Source organism: Eschrichtius robustus, chromosome 12 (assembly GCF_028021215.1).
Source record: "Eschrichtius robustus isolate mEscRob2 chromosome 12, mEscRob2.pri, whole genome shotgun sequence".
Lineage (NCBI taxonomy): Eukaryota > Metazoa > Chordata > Mammalia > Artiodactyla > Eschrichtiidae > Eschrichtius > Eschrichtius robustus.
The window spans coordinates 79,610,790-79,633,491 of record NC_090835.1 but is presented as its reverse complement, the minus strand read 5'-3'; the positions used below and the strand labels follow the sequence as shown (position 1 = coordinate 79,633,491).

The following is a 22,702-nucleotide window of genomic DNA, read 5'->3' as shown; positions in this document are numbered from 1 at the left end:
GAAGAGCCTAGTGGACGTGGACGTCTCTTTATGTGTCTTCCCAATTCATTCTTCTTCTTGGATGTTACACAACCATTCATGTACAGCTAAAACTAATACGTACATGCTTGTGCTCTGTGTTTCTTTATGTAGCTACTTTTCTGTGATCTTACAGGGATGTATTTCTCATTCATTTAATAAATATTTACAGTGCATCTGTTAAACATCAGGCATTGCTAGACTTTGGGTATGTGATAGTGAAAGGCTATTAATGGGTCCTCCCTCTTGAAGTTTATAGTTTATCAGGGAAGACAGAAGGGTTGATATTTAAGGACTAATCTTCTGAAAGAGCAGAAGCGTGAATATTCCAGTAAGAGGGAGCAGCATGTGGAAGGGCCCAGAGGTAGGAAAGGGCCTACATGTTCAGAGACTGGAAAGAAGGCCATTGTGGTTGGTGCTCAGCGAATAGAGGCAGAGGGAGCACAGACTGAGGTCGAAGAGGTGGGCAGAGGCCAAATTGTACAAGATCTTTAAAGATACGAATATGTCAGGATATCACTCAGAGTACAGTGGGAAGCTGGGTTATAATATGGCTTTAATTAGATGTTTTTTTTTAATAGATCACTCTGGCAGTTCTGTGGGAAATGGGTTGGAAAGGAGGAACGTAGATGCAGGAGGCCAGTTGGAACCTTTTGCCATAGTTCAGGGGGAAGATGATGGTTCTGGGGTGGTGGCAGTGAAGATGCGGGGTTACCACCAGTTAGATTTGCAAGAGTTTGAAGAGTTTCCTGATGGTGAAATACGAGCGGGCAGGTGCAGTGAAAAGAAAGCAGTCATCAAGGCTGGCTCCCTGGCACCGTGTGGCTTGTGGGATCTTAGTTCCCCGGGGGGCACAGGGGTCGAAACTGTGACCCCCGCAGTGGAAGCTCGGAATCCTAACCACTGGACCGCCAGGGAAATCCCATGACTCTCCGGTTCTTGAGTTGAGTCTTTGATGGTCTGATTCCTTTGAAGGGGAGGCTGGGGAAGGAGTGGGTGGGATTGGGGCACCCAAAGTTTGGATGTGAGTTTGAGGTGCTGTGATTTATGTCAGTGCAATCTTCATGCCCGCCAGTTTTTAAGCCCACCTCTTCTCTGGTTGGCAGTGTGTTGAGTCATCCCCCTGTTGTTGGACACTTGGGTTATTGTCATTGTTTTCCTACTGCAGGCGAGCAGCACTGATAGAGCTGTCTCTGTACAGATGAGTTGCTCTTTTTCCTTTTGGGTTGTTCCCAAAAGTGAGGTACATTTGAAGTGTATTCCCCAAAGTGGAATTGCTGGGTCGCAGGAAATGAATGAACCATTTTATGGCTCGTGCTGCGTGTTGCCAGATTGTCTTTAGAAAGGCTAAATTCATTAAGAGCATCACCAGGAACCTATAAATGTACCTTCTACCCCACAAGCCTGCCAACATTGAAGTTTCTCATTTTAATTTATTTATGCTGCTTTAATATAGACATGTAAAGGTCCTTGGCTGTGCAAGTTTACATTTCAGTAGTTGCTAGGGATATCATCAATTTATCCATGGGATAATTTCCCTTGTAATTATTCTGTCTCAACTATTGAGTGGAATTTGTGTTAACCTCCTTTGCATTAATTCTTTACATTTTCAGTTATAAGCTTTTATTAGCTGTATATGGCATGTATTTTTCCAGTCTGCTTTTAATGTTTTTATATTTCATAATGCAAACATTTCTGTTAATTTCTTTTCTTTTTTCTTTTTCTTTCTTTTTTTTTTTTTTTTTCCAGCCATGCCATGCGGCTTGCAGGATCTTAGTTCCCTGACCACGGATTGAACCCAGGCCATGGCATTGAAAGTGTGGAGTCCTAACCACTGGACTGCCAGGGAGTTCCCTCAGTTAATTTCTTAAACCTATTTTCTGAGAGTATCAGAAAATGAGAGTATTGTCTTTTGTGTCTGAGAGTATCTTCTTTTTTGTTGTTGACCTTTGTTTTCACAGTCAGACATTGATCTCCTTTTTTTTTTTTTAACATCTTTATTGGAATATAATTGCTTTACAATGGTGTGTTAGTTTCTGCTTTATAACAAAGTGAATCAGCTATACATAAACATATATCCCCATATCTCCTCCCTCTTGCGTCTCCCTCCCACCCTCCCTATCCCACCCTTCTAGGTGGTCGCAAAGCACCGAGCTGATCTCCCTGTGCTATTTGGCTGCTTCCCACTAGCTATCTATTTTACATTTGGTAGTATATATAAGTCCATGCCACTCTCTCACTTCGTCCCAGCTTACCCTTCCCCATCCCCGTGTCCTCAAGTCCATTCTCTACGTCTGTGTCTTTATTTCTAGACATCGATCTCTTTACAGATGGGCTAAATCAACTATTGCTATTACTTTAAATTTTATATTTGATCTTTTTAATGTTGGGTTTATTAACCTTTCTGGAATTCAGCATCATGTTGGTGGTGAGAACTACATCAGTGTGTTCTGCAGAATGTTCATACTCCTAGTGTGAGTAAAGGATTTCATGGTCAAATAAGTTTCACCATTTTCTGCAGCCCTCCCGCTGGGCCTCTTGGAGCCATCATCAGGCTGCCATTAATTGTGCCTCTGCAAGAGAGGGCTCCAATCAGGAGCATTTCCTAAACTTTTAGACCAGGGGTTGGTGAACTTTATCTATAAAGAGCTAGATAGTATTTTCGGCCATGTAGACCATGTGACCTCTATGGAAACTACTCAACCCTGCCTCTGTACTTTGAAAGCGGACCTAGGCAATGCCCAGAAGAATGGGTGTGGCTGGGTTCCAAGTAAACTTGATTTGTGGACACTGAAATTTGAATTTCAAATCATTTTTTTCACGTGTCACAAAATTTTATTCTTCTTTTGATATTTTTTCCCCAACTATTGAAAATGTAAAAGCCGGAGTTTGTTCACCGGTGTTGTAGACCCTAGAATCGTGAACATCTTGTGGGACAAGATCAGGGAATTTCACTCTGCAAAGTGCTGACTTAACTTCTTCTCCCTTTTTCTCCAGTGTACCTACTAGTAACAAATCCTTTCTCCTCTTGTGTTTTCTCATTTGCTGTATAGTAAGTTTATATTCTAAATCTGTTTGGAAACGCCGGTTGGTCCTTGCTTGTCTTTTACCTCCTTGCCATGCAGTCTGTATGTTTTGTTTTGTGTGGGCTCCTAGCCTAGTAGGGTGTGTTTTAGGATTACAGTTTTTCTTTTTTTAATCTAGAGTCTTTGACACACTTATCAAGAATCGGATATTTTCGTGTTTTTTTTTTTTTTTTTTGGCCGCACCACACAGCTTGTGGGATCTTAGTTCCCCACCTAGGGATGATGGAACCCATGCCCTCTGCAGTGAAAGCATGTAGTCCTAACCACTGGACCTCCAGGGAACTCCCGTGTTTTGTTTTGTCTTTTAATAAAAAGGAGGCTACACGTTTATTCTTTAGTTAGTGTTGTAAAAAAACAGGTATTATTCATTATTATTATTTTTTTATTGAATGAAAGATTCTTTAAATTCTGTAGTGCTTTACAATTTTCAAAAGTTTCATACACATGATTCGTATTCGTATAATCCCATAGTGACCCTTTTTCCCCCATCCCCATATTGCTTCTCCCCCTTCCCTCTTTCCACTGGTAACCACTAGTTTGTTCTCTATTGGATATTTGTGTTTTAATTGGGGTGTTTTAAAAAGTTGTCTAATCCCAAGGGACTGAAGCTCAACTAGAGTAAAATGATAATAGGAGTGATGATTAAAATAACTAACATTCATGGAGAACGTCCTTGGGTCATGCGTGTTCTACCTGCTTTATGTGTAGTAACAATTAATTGTGAAAACAACCCTAGGATTGTTACCCTATGTATTATTTTTATTGCAGTATTATTAAAATTATTTAATTGTATTATTATTATCTCCATTATGTTAATGAGGAAATGGAGACACAGGTCAAACCACTTCCATACCCTCCCCCCCTCTCCCCCCTCCCCCCCCAGCTCCAAATCAGGATCTGGTAGAGCTGGGCTTGCTCAGATGCTTCAGGCTAAATTAGGTTTTGTTTATACTTTCAGGCTGGAGTTGCTGGCCTGGCTGGTGGTGTTAGTTTTGCCTTGGTTTATATGAGGATTCTAGAAATTCTTAGTGAGCCCAGAGGCATGTTTCCCCTACACCTTTACCACTGTCTTATTTATAACTTGGCTTCTCCATGTAGGTGGGGTCTTAGCCTATAGAACTAGCCATCGTGATGGATGGAGGGAGATGCGTTTCTGTGGTCAAAGGCCTGAAGGCTGAGTACACACCCTTCTGCATTGTAGGTTCCAGGGAAGACAGCATCTGGGTTAGTTCAGTCTTCCCCATTTTTCTCCCTTTTCCCCTGTGTCCCCTGAGCTTGCCTCCTTCCGGTCCTGTTGTCAGCACATTCTAGCCTCAGCATTCTCTAGATTTGCCAGCTTTAACAGCAGTCCCTGCTTTTGCCCTAGCAACAGAAGGCTTTTTTATATCAGAGAGGATAGTAGGCAGTGCCAGAGCCAACCAAATTTATATAACACAACTGAGAACAGGTCTGTCCGTGCTTTGTAGAAGCTTTATCCCTGGTGCCTTTCTCTTTGTACATTCTTTTTCTTTCTCAAGTCTAGAGAATTCCCAGCAGTCAGTGTCTTGCGATTACAAATTTAATGTGATGCTGAAAATAAAGTGTTCAGAACTTCTGGGGGGTGTCTCTACCCTGCCAGGCTTTTGCTGTTTGAGCGTCTATTAGTATGTCTTATAGTCACCATCTCAGGAATAACTTGGTTCCCTTTTCTTTGTTATCGTATCCACAGTAGCTGAGATTCCTTCTGATGTACTAGTTTTAGGCAGCATTAAACAATTGCTCATTTTCCATGAAAAGTGATTGGAATTTGATAGGGAACAAGAATGACATAAACACGTTGTACTTATAAACTGCATGGAATTTTTTCCCCATTTGTTTGAAGGACGACGTCATGCGATAAGAATTGTTAAAGAGAAATAGGCATCAGTATTCTGACATGTATCAGCACATCTGGTGCTTCTTGGGTCCATCTCTGTGCCCCTAGAGTAGAAGTGATATAACAGGACAGGTGTGACGTGTATCACCGAGGTGAGTGTGGAGGCCTTTATAGCTGGTCATTTTAGAGCTACCTCTTCCCTCCTTTGAAATTTGCTTTGTCTTGGGTTTTCCCTTTTAATCACTTCATAAGTATTTATAGTGCTCCCATATCCTGTACAGTTTGGGGTGGTACACTGATATTTGCTCATTTAACCATGATTGGTGGTGAAATAAGTGTCCTAAGTACATGAAATTTTTTCAAATAACTAAAGTTGAAACTAAGATGGGACATAGGTGACTTCTGGAGAATAATCTCATTATACTGCTTATAATTCCAAGCACCAAGTTAGTGTAATCTTTTTATGAAATGAAGGGGAGATATTTGAAATTCTTCATTACGTTTGCTTGTCCTCTTAAGCACCACACAGAGCATAATTCTTATAAACCAGTTTTGGTTCTGTTAAAACAGAGTGATATCCTCAGGGGCTTTGGAGGTGAAACTAACTATTTGCCCTTCCACCAAAGGGTGCCAGCCTGCTTTATCTCTTGAGTGATGACGGCTACGTGGTGGAGGCATTTTGGTTTTCTCTCACTTGCCTTTATATCCGTGCTCAGGCCCAGCAACCTCTTCCATCCCCACCCTTTACTTTGCTGCTTCTAATTACTTATGGTCTACAAAGCCATTCATTCATTTAGCCAACAAACCCTTGCCAGTTATACCACACCTTGGGTACTGTCCTCAAGGACTTGGAGAGCATCAGAATGTAACAGAGAGTCTATTCTTATCCTCATGGAGCTTGTGGTCCAGAGGGGAAGACACACTAAGCAGATGAATGTGTAACTACAAAATGATGGTAGTCGTATAGGAAAAACAGGAATGAGGGGATGGATAAACAACAAGGTCTTACTGCATAGCACAGGGAACTGTATTCAATATCCTGTGATAAACCATGCTGGAAAAGAATATGAAAAAGGATGTATATACATGTATAACTGAGTCACTTTGCTGGACAGCAGAAATTAACACAACACTGTAAGTCAACTATACTTCAATAAAATAAATTTAAAAAAAAATTTATTAGCCTAAAAAAATGTATATGAGGGGAGAATATGAGACCAGTTTTAAGTTGGGGAGGGGAGGGCAGGGACGGCATTTCGGAGGAAGTCCTAACTCTGGTAGAGATTTTGCATTCCATCGTAAGTCATGTGGGGAGCCATTGAGAATTTTAAGCAGGGGATGGAAGGATCAGATTTGGCGTGTCAGTTGGAATGGGTGTCAAGAAAGGAAGCCACGAACTCCATACTCTTTGCTAGACTCTCCGAGGAGGTATGAGTGTTTCTGTGAGTGACCTCCTGGTACCTGAATTCTTTGACATTTCTTTTGACTGCTGAGCATAGGTATTGGCAGGCTTTTTTTTTTTTTTTTTTCTTTCCTGTAGAGAGCCAGATAGTAAATACTTTAAGTTTGCAGCCATATGGTCTCTTTTGCAACTATCCAACTCTGCCGTTATAGCATGAAAGCAGCCATAGACAATAGCTGAACGAATGCCTAGGTTCCCATAACACTTATTTACAGGAACAGGGGGCATGTAGTTTGCTGACCCTTGGCTCAGAGGATGCTTTGTTTATCATTTCCATGATCTTCATCACTGAGGTGGTTGAGCAAGGGAGGAAATGCAATCTACGTGGTTGGCCCTGGCCTCGAGCTGCTTATAATCATTATGGGAAGATAAATATATACACTGAGGAAGCCATCAACTAACATTACAAGGCAATATGTCGTTAGGCACCAACATGATGAACAGAAGAAACAGGAAATGCGATGAAGAGTTTGCTCGTCGGCTTGGAATCTGTGTGTCTCGGAATGGTTGTAAAGGCTTCATAGAGAAGGTGGAACTTGATAAACAATCACAGACACCTTGAAGGTTAGAGGTGAATACAACCTAGTCCAACCTGATAATTTTGCAAGCATGTAAAACCAGGTCCAATTGATCTTAAGGCAGAGTCCGGACAAGAACACAAGTCCTCTGTTCTCTAAATCTTTGCCCAGGTATTCTTTGTATTTCAGGTCTGGTGCTCTCATAGGCTGAAAATACGTATCTAGTAGATTCATAGTAATAAAGAGGAGAAGGAGTGAGAGGTTCCTAGTTATGGGTTGTATGGAGACTTCTTTGGTCCTTGAAGACAGGGGTTCTCAAAAGACTGAGAGCAGCATGGTTGTAGCTGTCATTTGGGATGAGAAGGAAAGAAAAGGGAAACTGGGGTGTGGAGTGGGAAGGGAAGGAGGCGAATATGGGTTATAGAAAGACGCATGCGTACACTGACACATGGACAGAGGAGCAATCTACATGTCCTCGTTAGGAAGAATCTCTAAATTCTTTACCATGTGCATGTTCAAAGGCATATCCATACTGTTGAAGAGAACTTGACCATTATAAAGAAGGAAGTACCTATGTGTTCAGACATGGAAAGATTTCAGTGGTGCAGTATTAGAAGGTGAACAAAAGCAAGTCACAGAATGGTGGGTATGGCCTGTCCCCTTTATATACGTAAACCAAAACCAAACCCAAAGTAGCTGAACTGGCCAACTGAAAGCGTGTATGTGTGTTTTATGTGTAAATGCTCAGAAAATGGTCTGGAACGGTGCACACCAAAATGAACAGTGCGTTTCTCTGGGGGTGGGTGGATTTGAGCAGAGACTTAAACATTTCACTCTGTTTCATAATTATTAATATTGTTACAAGAATGTTTATTTTTGTTATAAAAATAATAATTAAAAAAGAGCAATATTAAAACAGTAAAAAGTGCCAGGTTGGGTGAGAGGCAGAGGGAAGAGCTCTGACCGTGGAACTGGGCTGTCTCAGAATCATAGGTGATTAGAGCCCGAGGAGGCCCGTCGTGGCTCAGGGGGTCTAAAACTTAGTTGGGGATGAGAATCACTTGGAAAGCTTAACAAGCAAACCAAACCAAACCAAAACAGATTCCTGGCCACACCGCAGATCCACATGATCTCAGGTGATGGGCTGGGGATGTGGATTTTTAAAAAACTTCTCAGGTAATTTTGATGCTGAGTTTGAGGCCCGAGTCTTTGTTTGAAGCTCTGATTTAGTTTCCCTGCCTCTGTGTCAAGGAGAGAAGTAAGGATCTTGATCAGGGAGAACCAGCCTCAGGTTTTCTGGCTCTTGTTCTCCTGAACTTTTCTCAGTGACTGTGTCTCTCGATTCAGGTGTTTTTCCCTAACATCAGATTTTCGGTATCATCTAAATTTGTCTTTACATTTCATAGGGAACATTCTTAAATACTGTTTTTGAACTTGGCTGCCCTCCTCCCCAAGCTTTGTGCTTGGGCTCCTAGGTGGCTGCAGGTTGACTGTGGCCTTCGGAGGCTCAACCAACAGGATGTGCATCTAAAAGCATTAATTCTATTATTTAAAGCTCGTTAAGAATGCCAAGGGCCTGCCTCTGTTTTACAAAATACAAGCAAAAAACATTTACCTTTGTCTATTGGTTAACTCCAACCGGGTCCCCTGTTTTGGAAGTAGCAGCTCAAATATTTGCCATCCTGCTTCTCAGCTGACTTGTCCTGGTATCAAGAAATGGCCACGCAACATTTGGGTCATAGAAGGAGGACACTATTCAGCAAGTTATTTTCCTCGTGCATTAGGATTTTGACTTCTGTGTAGCATTTTTAATACGAGTCCCAATGTGCTTTCACATTCATATTCTCCATTGATTTTACAATCAGTTCGAGAGGTACTGTCAGCTTCATTTTACAGATGGAAAAAAAAGGAAGCTGAGGCAAAGGTCAGGCAACAAAACCAAAGCTTCAGAGCCAGGAGGTCAGGCCCCCATACGGAACTGGGGTCTGTTTCTCTCTCTGTTATGTTGCAGCCGCAGTGTTAAAAGGGTACAGAACGGCTCAGACCTTTCATGGGAATGATGATGGTGGGGTTGGGACTCTTCCATCCTTTCTCCTCCTCTTCCCGTGTAACACCTTCTTGGTTTTTGTCCCCCCACCTGCTTTTTCTTTCTTTCAGCTTGGATTCCTCAGTACCACCAGGGCTCAGCCGGAACAGAAGGCCCCAAGTCTCATTGGCAAATACCACCATGTCGACCGTGTCACCGGCCAGGTGCTTACCTGTGACAAGTGTCCGGCAGGAACCTATGTGTCTGAGCACTGTACCAACACAAGCCTGCGTGTCTGCAGCAGCTGCCCCATGGGGACCTTTACCAGACACGAGAATGGTATTGAGAAATGCCACGGGTGTAGTCAGCCGTGCCCCTGGCCGATGATTGAGAAATTACCTTGTGCTGCCTTGACTGACCGAGAATGCACTTGCCCACCTGGCATGTTCCAGTCAAATGGTACCTGCGCCCCCCACACGGCGTGCCCTGTGGGTTGGGGGGTGCGGAAGAAGGGGACAGAGATGGAGGACGTACGGTGTAAGCAGTGTGCTCGGGGGACCTTCTCTGATGTGCCTTCCAGTGTGATGAGATGCAGATCATACACAGACTGTCTGAGTCAGAACCTGGTGGTGATCAGGCTGGGGACCAAGGAGGCAGACAACGTCTGTGGCACGCTCCCACCCCTCTCCAGCACCACCCCTCCTTCCCCTGGCACAATCAGCCTTTCCCGCCCTGAGCACGTGGAACCCCACGAAGTCCCTTCCTCCACTTATGTTCCCAAAGGTAACTTAACCTCATGAGTTATGTATGTGAGGAAGGCTTTGTGCCCCGTGGAGGTACCGAGAATGGGCTTGGACCCAGGATGTTTTCTCCATCTGGTCTATTCCAAAGTCACCCCTTGAAGAAAGGGCTTGCGTTTTGTGGCTATTTAAAGTCTAGCTTCTTTGGACCTGTTAGAAACATTGAGACTCAGAAGTTATCTATCGGGGGGAGCAAGTATCTGAGAACTAGGTGACATCAAGCTAGAAAATAAAAACTGAGAGAAACAAGGTCAGCGTGTGGCCTTATGGAAGTGACTGAACTTCTCCAGGCCTTGGTTGTAAACTTGTCAATCATATGACACCATAAATGAGTGATTTAGCTGTTTTAAGGTCCCTTCTAGATTAAAAGTTTTCCAGCACCCAGTCAATCCTCAGGGGAGACAGAGCCTGAAGGTCAGAAGGAGAAGGGGAGAAAAATACCATGACATCTGGAAGGGAGGGATGAATTTTGGATCTGAGGTGGGCCAGAAAAGGAAAGTAAGGCAGAAGCTTGAGGAAACAAGTACATCCGTGTCACGTTGAAGGTAACTAGCATTCACATCTAGAAAAGAATTTCTTTTTTTCAAAGGACTTTATGTCCTCCATTAAGTATATCCCAGTTTTCCTCAGAATTCATTTTGAACCTCAGGCAAGAATAACATTGTTTTTATTTTCAAATCCTTTTTGATTAAATTTAATTTTCATGAGATGACAGCCAATGTGAGCTGCGCCTTCCAGCAGACTCTCACGTGTGGTTACGTTTGACCTTCCTGATGACTCCATAAGGAGGGGCTTCTCACAACCGCCAGTTGAAATGAAGAAACAGCCTCAAGAGAGATCCCGTGACCTGCCCAGGTTTCCTCAGGGCTTGGTTCAGGCCAGGTCCCGTCTCTTGGGACTCAAATTCCCAGGCTTTCACTCCTTAATAGAGAATGCTTGTGGAAGCTTCTCCGAAAGCAGTCCACTAAGCTGCCTGCCCAAATCTTGTTCCTCTTATCACTTAGCACATACTAAGCAAGTCCTGCCTTATTTTATTCACTGACCTGTCTCACCAAACTTTTCACTAGTCAAACTTAGATTGGAGTTCGAGCTCTTTTCTTTATTTTAGTCATATTCTCCATTTTACCACTGCATCATGAAATAGCCAACTGGTGGGAGAGTAGCACTAAAGAAACTAAAGGACAAAGGAATTCAATTGGAACTAGTTTTCTGAATAATCAAAACAATTAAGGGTTGACCCAGTACGTGCAGCACAGGAGAAGCTGCTGTGAAACTCAGACACTGGATCCCTGAGGATGCCCTTGGTTTTGACATGAGGAAGTGAGTTTAGCTGTTAAGCTGAGTTTTTACCTTCTACATAAAGGTGCTGTCAGGATCTTTATGAAAATGTACAATGCCATTTATTCTTAAGCTCCAAAGGTCATCTTTTCTTGGATTATCTGGCCTGGTTTGGAGATGACTAGGAAGAGGAGGGAATGTATAGAGCCCCACATATAGAAAAGCTCTTCCCCCCTCCTTACTCTTTTTTTCTAGGCATGAACTCAACAGAATCCAACTCTTCTGCCTCTGTTAGACCAAAGGTGCCGAGTGGCATCCAGGAAGGGACAGTCCCTGAGAACACAAGCTCAGCGAAGGGGGAGGAAGGCATGAACAAGACCCTCCCAAACCTCCAGGTAGTCAACCACCAGCAAGGCCCCCACCACAGACACATCCTGAAGCTGCTGCCATCCATGGAGGCCACTGGGGGCGAGAAGTCCAGCACGCCCATCAAAGGCCTCAAGAGGGGCCATCCCAGGCAGAACCCGCACAAGCATTTCGACATCAATGAGCATCTGCCGTGGATGATCGTGCTTTTCCTGCTGCTGGTGCTCGTGGTGATAGTGGTGTGCAGTATCCGGAAAAGCTCGAGGACTCTGAAGAAGGGGCCCCGGCAGGATCCCAGCACCATTGTGGAAAAGGCGGGGCTCAAGAAATCCATGACCCCCACCCAGAACCGGGAGAAGTGGATCTACTACTGCAATGGCCACGGTGAGCCTCCCATCTTTTCCCCTCGCTTCCAGATCCCCCGCCTCTCCCTCCCTAGTCCCTGTGGGCGGAAGGAATGGGAAATGCAAAGTTTCTGGAATCTTTGAATACCAAGTGCTGTTTGATCTCTCCTTTGTGTTACGAAAAAGGAGGTGGTCAGCATACGACATAATATGTTCAGAGAGAATAACTCCTCTGCCACCTGTTCCCATGGCACATTTAGAGGACAGTGTTTTGGCATCAGAGACGTGAGAGTGACCTTTAGGGACTTTGTTCGACCTTGTCATTTGACAAGTGAGGGAATCAAGTTCAGAGAGGTTTGGCTGCGTTGACCCAGGGGAGTCTTTTGTTTGGGACAGATGGGACTGAATCCATGTCTCCTGACTTTGGAGCCCTTGCTTATTCACAGGAGACTGCTCAGAAAATTGAGGGAGGGAAAAAAAACAACTTGTCTTAAATTTGCCTTTTTGAATTTGAACCTTGCTTTTAGGTTCCTATCACTTTTCTCACATGTACTTTTTCCCCCTTATATTTTTAGGATCCCATTTCTATCAGGAAGATAGAAAGGTCTTTTGGGTTTTAGACATTCAAAGCTTAGTATATCGGTTATCATCTGAGGCTGGGCCCTATATCTTTTACCTAGTTGTCAGTGTGTGTGGATACAGGCTGGACTATTTCAGTTCTTCCTCTTTTGAGGGCAAAAAATAGCTTAAGAACTTGTCCTAGCAGCTAAGTGTGATCTGAAAACTACAGTTTTCAGACTATGGCAGTAACTTCCCTTTCTTTAATATTAAATGATATTTCAGCTCAAAGTTTTGATAATCCCATTTGGGATCTTTTGTATTGAGTCTTAACAATGTTTATACTCTTTGAGCTTTTAATTCAGCATTATTTATAATAAATAAAAACTGGAAATACTCAAAGGGCTGGTTTTAGGGAAATGGCTATGTAAATTATGGCATATCTATATAGTAGAATATTATGTTGACATTGAAGATTTTATTATGAAGTTTTTTATTTTTTTACCCATGACATAGGAAAATGTTTATACTAGGCTAAAGAATGGGGAAAAAAAAAGCTCAACACTATACACTTTATAGAATATTATCCTAGTTCTCTTAAAATTTGGGAATAAAGACTGAAGGAAATATGCCAAAATGACGATGATGTTTCTTCCAGTTTGGTGGGATTTGGTGAGATTTATGTGGATTTTTTTCCTTCTTTATTAGTTTTCTGTCTTTTTCCCAAATTTTCTATAATAAGTACATGCTACTTTTATAATCAGAAATGTAGAGAAAGTTTAAAAAAAACAACTCATTTTGCTTCTTTTTGCTAAGTTATATGAACGATCAAACCAAGTGAAAGTCAGACTGGGGTGAACCCCCGACTTGGGATGAACCTATACAGACTTGAATAAAACAACCCTTTGCAGGCAACCAGCTGGGCAAGGGAGGCTCCAATTCTTCCTCCTTTTTAATAAAAAATTTTAATTTGTTTATAATCTCAAACGTATGGAAAAGTTACAAAAATAGTACAAAGAATATCTATATACCTGGGCCCAGATTGACCTATTGTTAACATTTTGCCCTTTTGCATTATCATTTGCTCTCTTTCTATAAAAATATAAATTTTATATTATAAAATGTGCCATGTAGAATAATCTATGTTATATATAATGTTATATAATATAATGTTACATAGTACACAATATATAGCATGTATACGCACATATATACAGACATAAAATAATTTTTCTGAACCATTTTATGACCATTTATGCCTAGATTCTTCAGTATGTATTTCCTAACAATAAGGATATTCTCTTAAAAAACTAGCACAGTTTTCAACTTCAGTAAATTTAACATGGATACAATATTTTAATTTGCTGTCCATATTCCATAGTTGTCAGTTGACCCAGTAAGGCCCTTGATAGACAGCATACTTTTTCCTCTGGTATAGGATCCTGCCTAGGATCCAATATTTCATTAAATTGTCCTTTAAGGTGGCCAGGCAGAACACTTGTTCTAATATATCTAACTAGCAGAAAACAGTGTTCACATCGTGCTTAATTATGTAAATATTTGGAATTCTCCTCTTATTTCATTTTATTTTTTAATAAGTTTATTTATTTATTTATTTTATTTTTGGCTGCGTGAGTCTTCGTTGCTGCGCGCGGGCTTTCTCTAGTTGTGGCGAGCAGAGGCTACTCTTCGTTGCGGTGCGCGGGCTTCTCACTGTGGTGTCCTCTCCTGTTGCGGAGCATGGGCTCTAGGCACGCAGGCGTCAGTATTTGCAGCACGCGGGCTCAGTAGTTGTAGCTCGAGGGCTCTAGACCACAGGCTCAGTAGCTGTGGCACACGGGCTTAGTTGCCTCGGGGCATGTGGGATCTTCCCAGACCAGGGCTCGAACCCGTGTCCCCTGCATTGGCAGGCGGATTCTTAACCACTGCGCCACCAGGGAAGCCCTCATTTGATTAAAGAAGCGACTCCATTGCTTTAGTAGCTGGATTTATAGATTAGATTATGGTCAGCTATAGTTCTAAACTCTCTTGCAGTGCAGTTTTCAGAATTCTTGAGAACACAGGGAGTTGTAGAAGTAAATCTGGTCCAGCAGCAGAAAGCAATTTAATACAATGATCTTAGGCATTCTTATGGCCACTGTAACCTTGTAAACTACTATGTCTGTGTCCTTGAAACAATCTTATTTTGTAGAAAGAATGGAAGTGCCAAATCAAACAAAACCTGACCCTACCTTCCGAGAAAGCAGTATTTCAGCAATACACTTTTCCAACTAAATCACAGTCGTCTCACTCAGATGTTATTATCTCTTCCAGTAGTTTAACGTTTTTCCCCCGGGATTTTGCATTGGGAAGTTTATGTTTAAGGTGTTTTTTTAAGGAAGGTCTGTTTCCAAATTGCTATTCTCAAAGGTACACCCAGGTAAAATCCCATAACAAAGAGAGGTTCTGTTTCAGAAAAACCATTCCAGGTGCTCGGGGAGGCCTCTGGAAACAATACCTTGCTGATCTGATTGCAGTGAGTTCTGGGCAGCAGATAATCCTGTATAATAAGATCGTTTTCTGGTCCTTGTCCATTTCACACTGAATTGTTCAAGAGGATGAGGGTGGGGATAAAATCGCCTAGTCCTGTGTATTCTGTGTAAGAGGTCGTGTAGGACCTCACTTTAACCCTTACCCACCTTAAGCAGGTGGTGCCGTGCTCCTGAATGCCATGTAGAGCCCCAGCACTGTGAAGCCAGGCCAGTGGTTCCCATCTTTCTCACCAACAAGAGCCTCTTCTTTTGGTTCCTCTCACCCCTCTCTGCCTTCCATGGGTTTACGGTTTTAAAGTTGAACTTCACAAAACTGCTACCCTACTTCCATGGAATCCTAGTGTTGGAAACACAGGACGAGACCTTATGTGGCCAGGAGGATGGGAGACTGAGGAGGGGCTGTGGCATTTTGTATGTTTCCTTCCTTTCTGGAGTCATAGCAGTTTTCTGTTGGTAGATTGGGACTGTACTGTGGTTTCCCGTAATATGTCCTTTTCAGCAGCAGGAATTGAATGTCCATTCAGAATTTATTTAAGAGCTTATTACCAGGTCCAAGTATCATCAAGATGTAACTCTATTGTTAATGCTTAATGTGCCATGTTTTTGTCTTTTTTTTTCTGGCTGCGTTGGGTCTTTGTTGCTGCGTGCAGGCTTTCTCTTGTTGCGGCGAGCGGGGGCTACTCCTTGTTGCAGTGCGCGGGCTTCGGCTTCTCATTGTGGTGGCTTCTCTTGTTGGAAGCACGGGCTGTAGGCATGCGGGCTTCAGTAGTCGTGGCCCACGGGCTTAGTGGTTGTGGCTCGTGGGCTCTGTAGTTGTGGCTTGCAGGCTCTAGAGCGCAGGCTCAGTAGTTGTGGCACACAGGCTTAGTTGCTCCGCGGCATGTGAGATCTTCCCAGACCAGGGCTCGAACCCATGTCCCCTGCATTGGCAGGAGGGCTCCTAACCATTTTGCCACCAGGGAAGTCCCTTTTTGTCATTTTTAAAAACTTTAGTTCTTTTGATAACATAACCCAAGCATAATGGGGTAAGTGGGGGTCCAAAATGTTCAACTTAAAGATTAATGTGGGTTCATGCTATTTGGGAAGTTACACAGAAAACAATATTTCTTGTCTGATCGGTTTGGAAACAAAAAGCACCAAAGTAAGGAGAGTGACACTTAGCGTGTACACACTGGCCATCCATTGCACTGAGAAAGTCTCAAATGATCTTAAAACAGTCACCTCATTCACTTCGTTAGGATTATGGATCATACAGAACAGTGGTCCTGTCCCAGTTAAGGACAGATGGCTTGAGAACGGGAGCCAGTGCCATTCTCTCGTTGCCGTTTCTAATATGGGTCCTTGCTGTTGACTTTCCTTCCTTTGTTCCTCTCCTCCCTTCTGCCTTCCCCACTTCTCTCTCTTCCTATTTGTGACCTGTAACTATTTGTGATAAGTAGGAAGCTGGGTTCCCAGTTGCCCTTGGGATTTTGAGGGGAAGTTTGGAAAGCAGGTGAGGCGTGGAAATTGCCCTGAAATACTTGTGGAGGAGCTTCTGGATAGTGAGAAAGGGAGCAAAAAACGGACAGTGTCTCTCGGTCAATCGCATTCCCTTTTTCTTTCAGACTTCAGGCTATGAAGAAACATGAGGGGAGAAAAGGGTGAGAGGCAAAGGAATTGGATTTACGTTGTTTAAACTGCACTTAGTTCCGATGAGCACATTCGTAGTCCTGGATCTCAGGGAGATCGGAAGCATTTGACAGGGACAGTAATCCTTCCCTGTGTAGTTTCTTAAAGCACGTGTTATATAAAGACAGCATCTCCTTTCAGTGGACTGCAAAAGGGATTGTGAAGGCAGCTGGCGGATGTTTTCTCAAGCAGACCGTTTTGTACCTGCAGCAGCAAAAAGGCAAAGGGCTCATTCTGTAGAACGAGATACTAAGATGCTATTTCTTTTTTTTTTAATTTTTAAATTTAAAAAAATTTTAAATTGGAGTATAGTTGATTTACAATGTTGTGCTAGTTTCTGGTACAGCAAAGTGATTCGGTTATATCTATCTATCTATCTATCTATCTATCTATCTATCTATCTATCTATCATCTATATTCTTTCTTAGATTCTTTTCCATTATAGGTTATTATAAGGTATTGAATATAGTTCCCTGTGCTATACATTAGGTCCTGTAGTAGTCTGTATCTGTTAAAGCCAAAATCCTAGTTTATCCCTCCCTCACCCTTTCCCCTTTGGTAACCATAACTTTGTTTCCTATGTCTGTGAGTCTGTTTCTGTTTCGTAAATAAGTTCATTAGTTCATTTGTATCATTTTTTTTAGATTTCACATATAAGTGATATTATACGGTATTTGTCTTTCTCTGTGTGACTTGCTTCACTTAGTATGATCATCTCTAGGTCCATCCATGTTTTTGCATAACTTTGTCGTCCCAATCTGTACCTAAAGACTGTTCTTAGGGAAAACAGTGCTGCTTAAGGAACAGGATAGAATTGGCTTAGTGCACTTACTTAAAAGGTTCAGATATTGTCCTGGCACTGAGCTCTATTTTAGATCTTGAGTTTCTGGTAATATATTTTTTAATTTCTTCCATCCTTTCCCCCATCCACAACTCACTGCTCAAGCAAAGCAAAACCCGACATCATCCTGCCTTACCCAGCAAACAAGCAGAAACACATCCCCTCCCATCTCTGTTGTCTTTAGGTTTTACTCAGTAACGACCACGTTCTCAGTTCTGGGTCCTTACAAATTCCAACAATAGGCTGTGAATAAATGCTTCCTTCTTTAGGATTAGCCCAGTGTGGGAGAAGTGGTTTTTATTGGGGCTTATGAAGCAAAACCATCCCCCAGTTTCGCAACTCTGCAGACTTCATCCTCTTCCGAGGGGAAGCAGTAAGATGCAATTGAATTGTAAGAGTGGAATTGTGATTGTGTTTCTCTTACAAATATTTCCCCGAAGTTGCAGGGGTTGGTTAGGGACAGATGCTGAGTAACTGAAATCTGTGCCTTGGATGTATTTGAACAACATCAATATACTCTTCAATCAGGTTTCAGGAATGACATAACATTTCGCCTGAATTATTAAAACCACCATAAGCAGTGTTGAGAAATGAAGAACGAATGAAGTGCATTAGGAATTCAATAATAAGTACTTTTCCACTTTACATTTTTCTAAAGTGAGATTAGGGAGTGTTTGCTACCACCCACATAGGCAAGATCTTGAGGTGATTTTGGGGTGCAAAAGATGGAATAAACTGTGACTTACTAATATAATTTTCTAACCTTATGAGAAAGGTTTCTGCTACCGTTAAGTTTGTTTTTTTTTTTTTTTAAAGATTGATTGATTGATTGCTATGTTGGGTCTTCGTTTCTGTGCTAGGGCTTTCTCTAGTTGTGGCAAGCAGGGACCACTCTTCATCGCGGTGCGCGGGCCTCTCACTATCGCGGCCTCTCTTGTTGCAGAGCACAGGCTCCAGACGCACAGGCTCAGTAATTGTGGCTCACGGGCCTAGTTGCTCCACGGCATGTGGGATCTTCCCAGACCAGGGCTCGAACCCGTGTCCCCTGCATTAGCAGGCAGATTCTCAACCACTGCGCCACCAGGGAAGCCCAACCATTATGTTTTCATTGTCTACTTTTCTTTAACAAAGACTTGTATCATGCTTACTGAATGCCATATCCTGTTCTAAGCAATTTTTATAAATATTAACTTAATTTTCTTGACCATATGAGGTAGACAACTATCATCACCATTTTGCAGGTGGGAAAACTGAGGTACAGAGAATCGCTTGCCTGAGGCCACACAGCTACAAAGGGGCAGTGCTAGGCTTTAAACTCAGGCACTGATCTGACTCTGGACACTGCCCCTTGATTCTTAGAATCTAGATTTATTTTTCTGGTTCTTGGAATCTGGATTTTAATTTTTCCAATGTTAGAAATTTCTAGTTTCTATTGTTGATTTTTTTAAATTGTGCTCAATCAAGAAAAATTTATTTCCCTTAGCAAAACCCAGCTTGTTCTGAAATAAAACAACTGAAAAATTGTCACCAATAATGAGTTTTCCTCCATAGAAGTCACCCCGATTTCCTCCTTTTCACTGTTTTCTTGGATTGCTTGAAATGGAAAAATTCTAAAGCCAGATACCCAATGGCTGAAGGCTCTGAGGGCTGTTTGAAAACATAAAGACTGTTTCAGATAAGTCAGAGGTGATGGAGTCGTGCTAATCGTGCTAATCGGAACTCACATCTGTTGAACTTGGGGGTAGTTTTCTCAGCCCCAGACAGCAGCAGCTGCAACCAAAGAAACTCTCCTTCCTTTGCCAAAAGGCTCCTGGACTCCAAATTCCAGACAGTCATCCTGTCTGTCAGCCCAAATTTCCTACGGGAAGTAGACTTGAAGTATAAACACCGGGAAGCCGGGCTGAAGGGAGCAGATTATTCCATTTAAGAGGTTGCTGTGCCCTTGCTCTGCCCCCAGGGCCGTAGTCATTTTCGGGGAGCAGGCAGGAACAGGCAGGCTGTTCTCCATCCCCCGCTCCCCAACCCCGGTCTTTGCCACCTTTGCTTCCCGTAATGCTACTTCCAGCCGGATGGCACCTTTCGGTTGAACCTCTAGGATGCTTGAGAATTATAAAGCACACACAACCACTGCAGGAGAAAAGCCTCTTATTGCGACAGCCTCAAACGCATTATCTCATGCACAGAGTCAAGGAAGGTGTGGCCTTTGCCCTTGGAAGGCTGTTGTCCTCCCCAGGCCCACCCACCAATGGCTTCTTCCTCTAGGCTTTAGAGGACAGGTATTTATGTTTTAAATGTATATTTTATTCTCTAATTTATTGAACAGCTTTTGAATTTAAGCTGTTTGGGACACTGAAAAACACATAAGCATCTTCCCCACGTAGGGCTAAAATACAAGTAGAAAAGAAAATCCTTACAAATGAGTGTCCTTGAATCAACCTGGTCAGGTATTATGTAAACAGATTTTGCAGAGAAGGAGGAATTTCTCTAATTCTGTTGATTGTTCTTCACGAGTAATTGGTCGTTACCCTTGCAGCGTATGAACAGAATTTGACGTACTAGGTTGTTGATGGTATGTCAGATTGTAAAAATTAGGTGGGTTCAGGTTTATAAATTAAAAAAATAATAGTTCTTACTATATTTCATCAAATCTAAGACACCACTGATTGTGAGACGCACCATTATTTTATATACCACTAAGGAAAAAAGCACACTGCCACCAAGCTACGGAAAGGCATTGGTTAAAAACATATATATCACTTGCACGTGGAATCTAAAACACTGATACAAATGAACTTATCTCCAAAATAGAATTAGACTCACAGATTTGGAGAACAAACTTGTGGTTACCAAAGGGGGAGGAAGTTGGGGAGGGGCGACCTGGGAATTTGGGATTAACAGGTACACACTACTGTATATAAAATAGATAACCAACAAGGACCTACTACTGTATAGCACAGGGAACTATATTCAATATCTTGTAATAACCTATAAGGGAAAAGAATCTGAAAAAGAATACCTATCTATCTATCTATCCATCTGTCTATATCTGAATCACTTTGCTGTATACCTGGAACACTGTAAATCAACTATACTTCAGTTTTTAAAAAGTGCATTTAGATGTTTTAGCACCTCTAAAATATGGTAGCAATGTTTTAGCCCCAGTCTTGCCTCTTTTTCACGTAGTCTGACAGCACGATTCTAACTGCATTGTTCAATTCTGAGTTTTCCTCTATGGCCTATTGGGTCCCCTGGTTCCCTTCTTCCTGAAACACTTCCTTCCTTTGGCTTCCTGGACTCCACCCTCTCTTGCTCTCCTCCCACCTCTCCGGCCGTTCCTTCTCCAGCTCCTTGGCTAGTTCCTCCTCTTGGACCCCACCTCTGAATAATGGAGAGCCCCAGGGCTCAGGACTCACCCCTCTTTTCTACCCGCACACACCCCTTCCCTGGGTGACCCATGGCTTTAAATGCCATCTATCTGCTGCTAATTCCCAAGTGCATCGACCCAGCCTGGATCTTGTACCTGAACTCAACATACAGATAGCCTCCCACCTGCCTGATGGACCCAGATGTCCAACAGGCACCTCCCACTTAAGATGTGAAAACCTGAATCCCGCATCAGTTACCCAGCGCAGAAAATGGCTCCTCTGGCCTTCCCGCTGCTCCGAGCAAAACCTTAGCAGCGTCCTTAACTCCTTTCCTGCTTTCTCACCCCATATTCGAGCCATTAGCCAATCCAATCAGCAGTACCTTCAAAACAGATGCACAAGGCGACCATTTGCCCTCATTTCCACAGCCACCACCCTGGCCCAAGGCACTGTCACCCCCCTCCTGGATCATTGCCATGGCCTCTGGACTGGTTGCTCCACTTCTGCCTGTGCCCCTTTGAGTTTATTCTTTTCACAACGGCCAGAGTGATCCTGTCCAATGTAAGTCACATCGCCGCGGTCCTGTCCTCGAAAAGTCAAAATCCCCAGTGACTTTTCACTGCACGCGGAGCGACAGCCTGAAGGCCCAGTGCAACCTGTACTCCCCTCCTGGCCATCCGCATCCGGCCTCTGACGCCCGCCACCCTCCCCATCGCTCACTGTTGCAGCCACACTGGCCTTCCTGCCCTCCTCGTACATGCCAGCACCCTCCCTCCCTTTGTACCCGCTGCTCCCTCCGCAGGACTTGCTCCCTCACCTCCATTAAGGCTTGATTCCAACGTTAGCTCAGTGGAGCCTTCTTTGAGATATCAGGGAGAAGGCCCCATATCTAAAATTGCAGCCCTGCCCCCTCGGTCCCCTTCCCCTGCCGTCTTTTACTCCTTCGTACTCCTGGCTGTGCAACGTATGGAATATTTTATTACTTCCCGCATTCCCCAACAGAATGCAGACTTCACCAGGAAAAAGGATTTTGTTTTGCCTCATTCGCTGCCACGTCCCCAGTGCCCAGAATCGTGTCTGGTGCTCAGTAAGGACTCAGTACATTTTCATTACATGAATAAACGAACGGCTTCATACAGAGGCTAAGACAGGGAGGAAGAGGGCATTTTTTGTTTTGTGTTGTTTTGTTTTCCTCCTGGAATGAAAGAAAAGGTTATTAGTTTTGTCCTCACAGCCTCAGTGAAATGTATATCTTCCATCTGGAAATGGAAATGTATATCTTCCATTCCTACTGCTTTGATAGAGTTTGCCCTTGGTAAACAGTTCTTCCATTAACCGCGAGACCTTTGCACGGTGGTTTTTAGCGGCTCCCGCGATTCATCTGAGCTTGTAATGATTGTGCATTGAACCTTCAACAAGATACTGATGAATTCAGCTTTGGCAATCACTTTTGGGGTTTCAAATGAAATCTAAACAGTTCCTCCAACTTTTTACCCCCATAGGGAAGGAGTATTTTTAACCTGGGGCAAACCAAGTTCCTGGCGTGGATGAAGCAGTTTCCTGTGTGATGCTTTGGGAGTGATCACTTTCGATATAGTGTGTTTTTTGTCTTTTGTTTTTGTTTTTGGTCACGCGGGATCTTAGTTCCTTGACCAGGGATCGAACCCGTGCCCCCTACAGTGGAATTGCAGAGTCTTAAACGCTGGACCGCCAGGGAAGTCCTGATATAGCATGTTTTAACCATCCTATGACATGCTGGTTACTGCAAAAAAAAACCATGCACATGTGGGGTTGTTGCTTTTAGGAGCATTTACTATGTTATCAGGCCAGACAGACCGTGGCCTGGATAGCTTATCTCTGGAGGAGGTTTCCGCCATGGTGGGACCTCTTTGCCTCGTGAGCTCCGGGCCCTGACATGGATTCAGTGGACCACCCTCAATGGGAAGAGGGCGCCAGCAGAGGGAGAGGTTATTGCACAACAGCTGG

The 22,702-nt window shown here is 43.1% G+C and overlaps 1 protein-coding gene across 1 annotated transcript in view; it reads left to right on the top strand.

Annotated features, from left to right (window-relative positions):
* Positions 1-22,702, top strand: part of TNFRSF21 (TNF receptor superfamily member 21) — a 63,727-nt gene that overhangs the window by 8,813 nt on the left and 32,212 nt on the right. The window contains exons 2-3 of the mRNA XM_068557627.1: positions 9,097-9,748; positions 11,299-11,793. Coding sequence (XP_068413728.1) covers positions 9,097-9,748; positions 11,299-11,793 — 1,147 coding nt within the window. The remainder of the gene's footprint in view (positions 1-9,096; positions 9,749-11,298; positions 11,794-22,702) is intronic.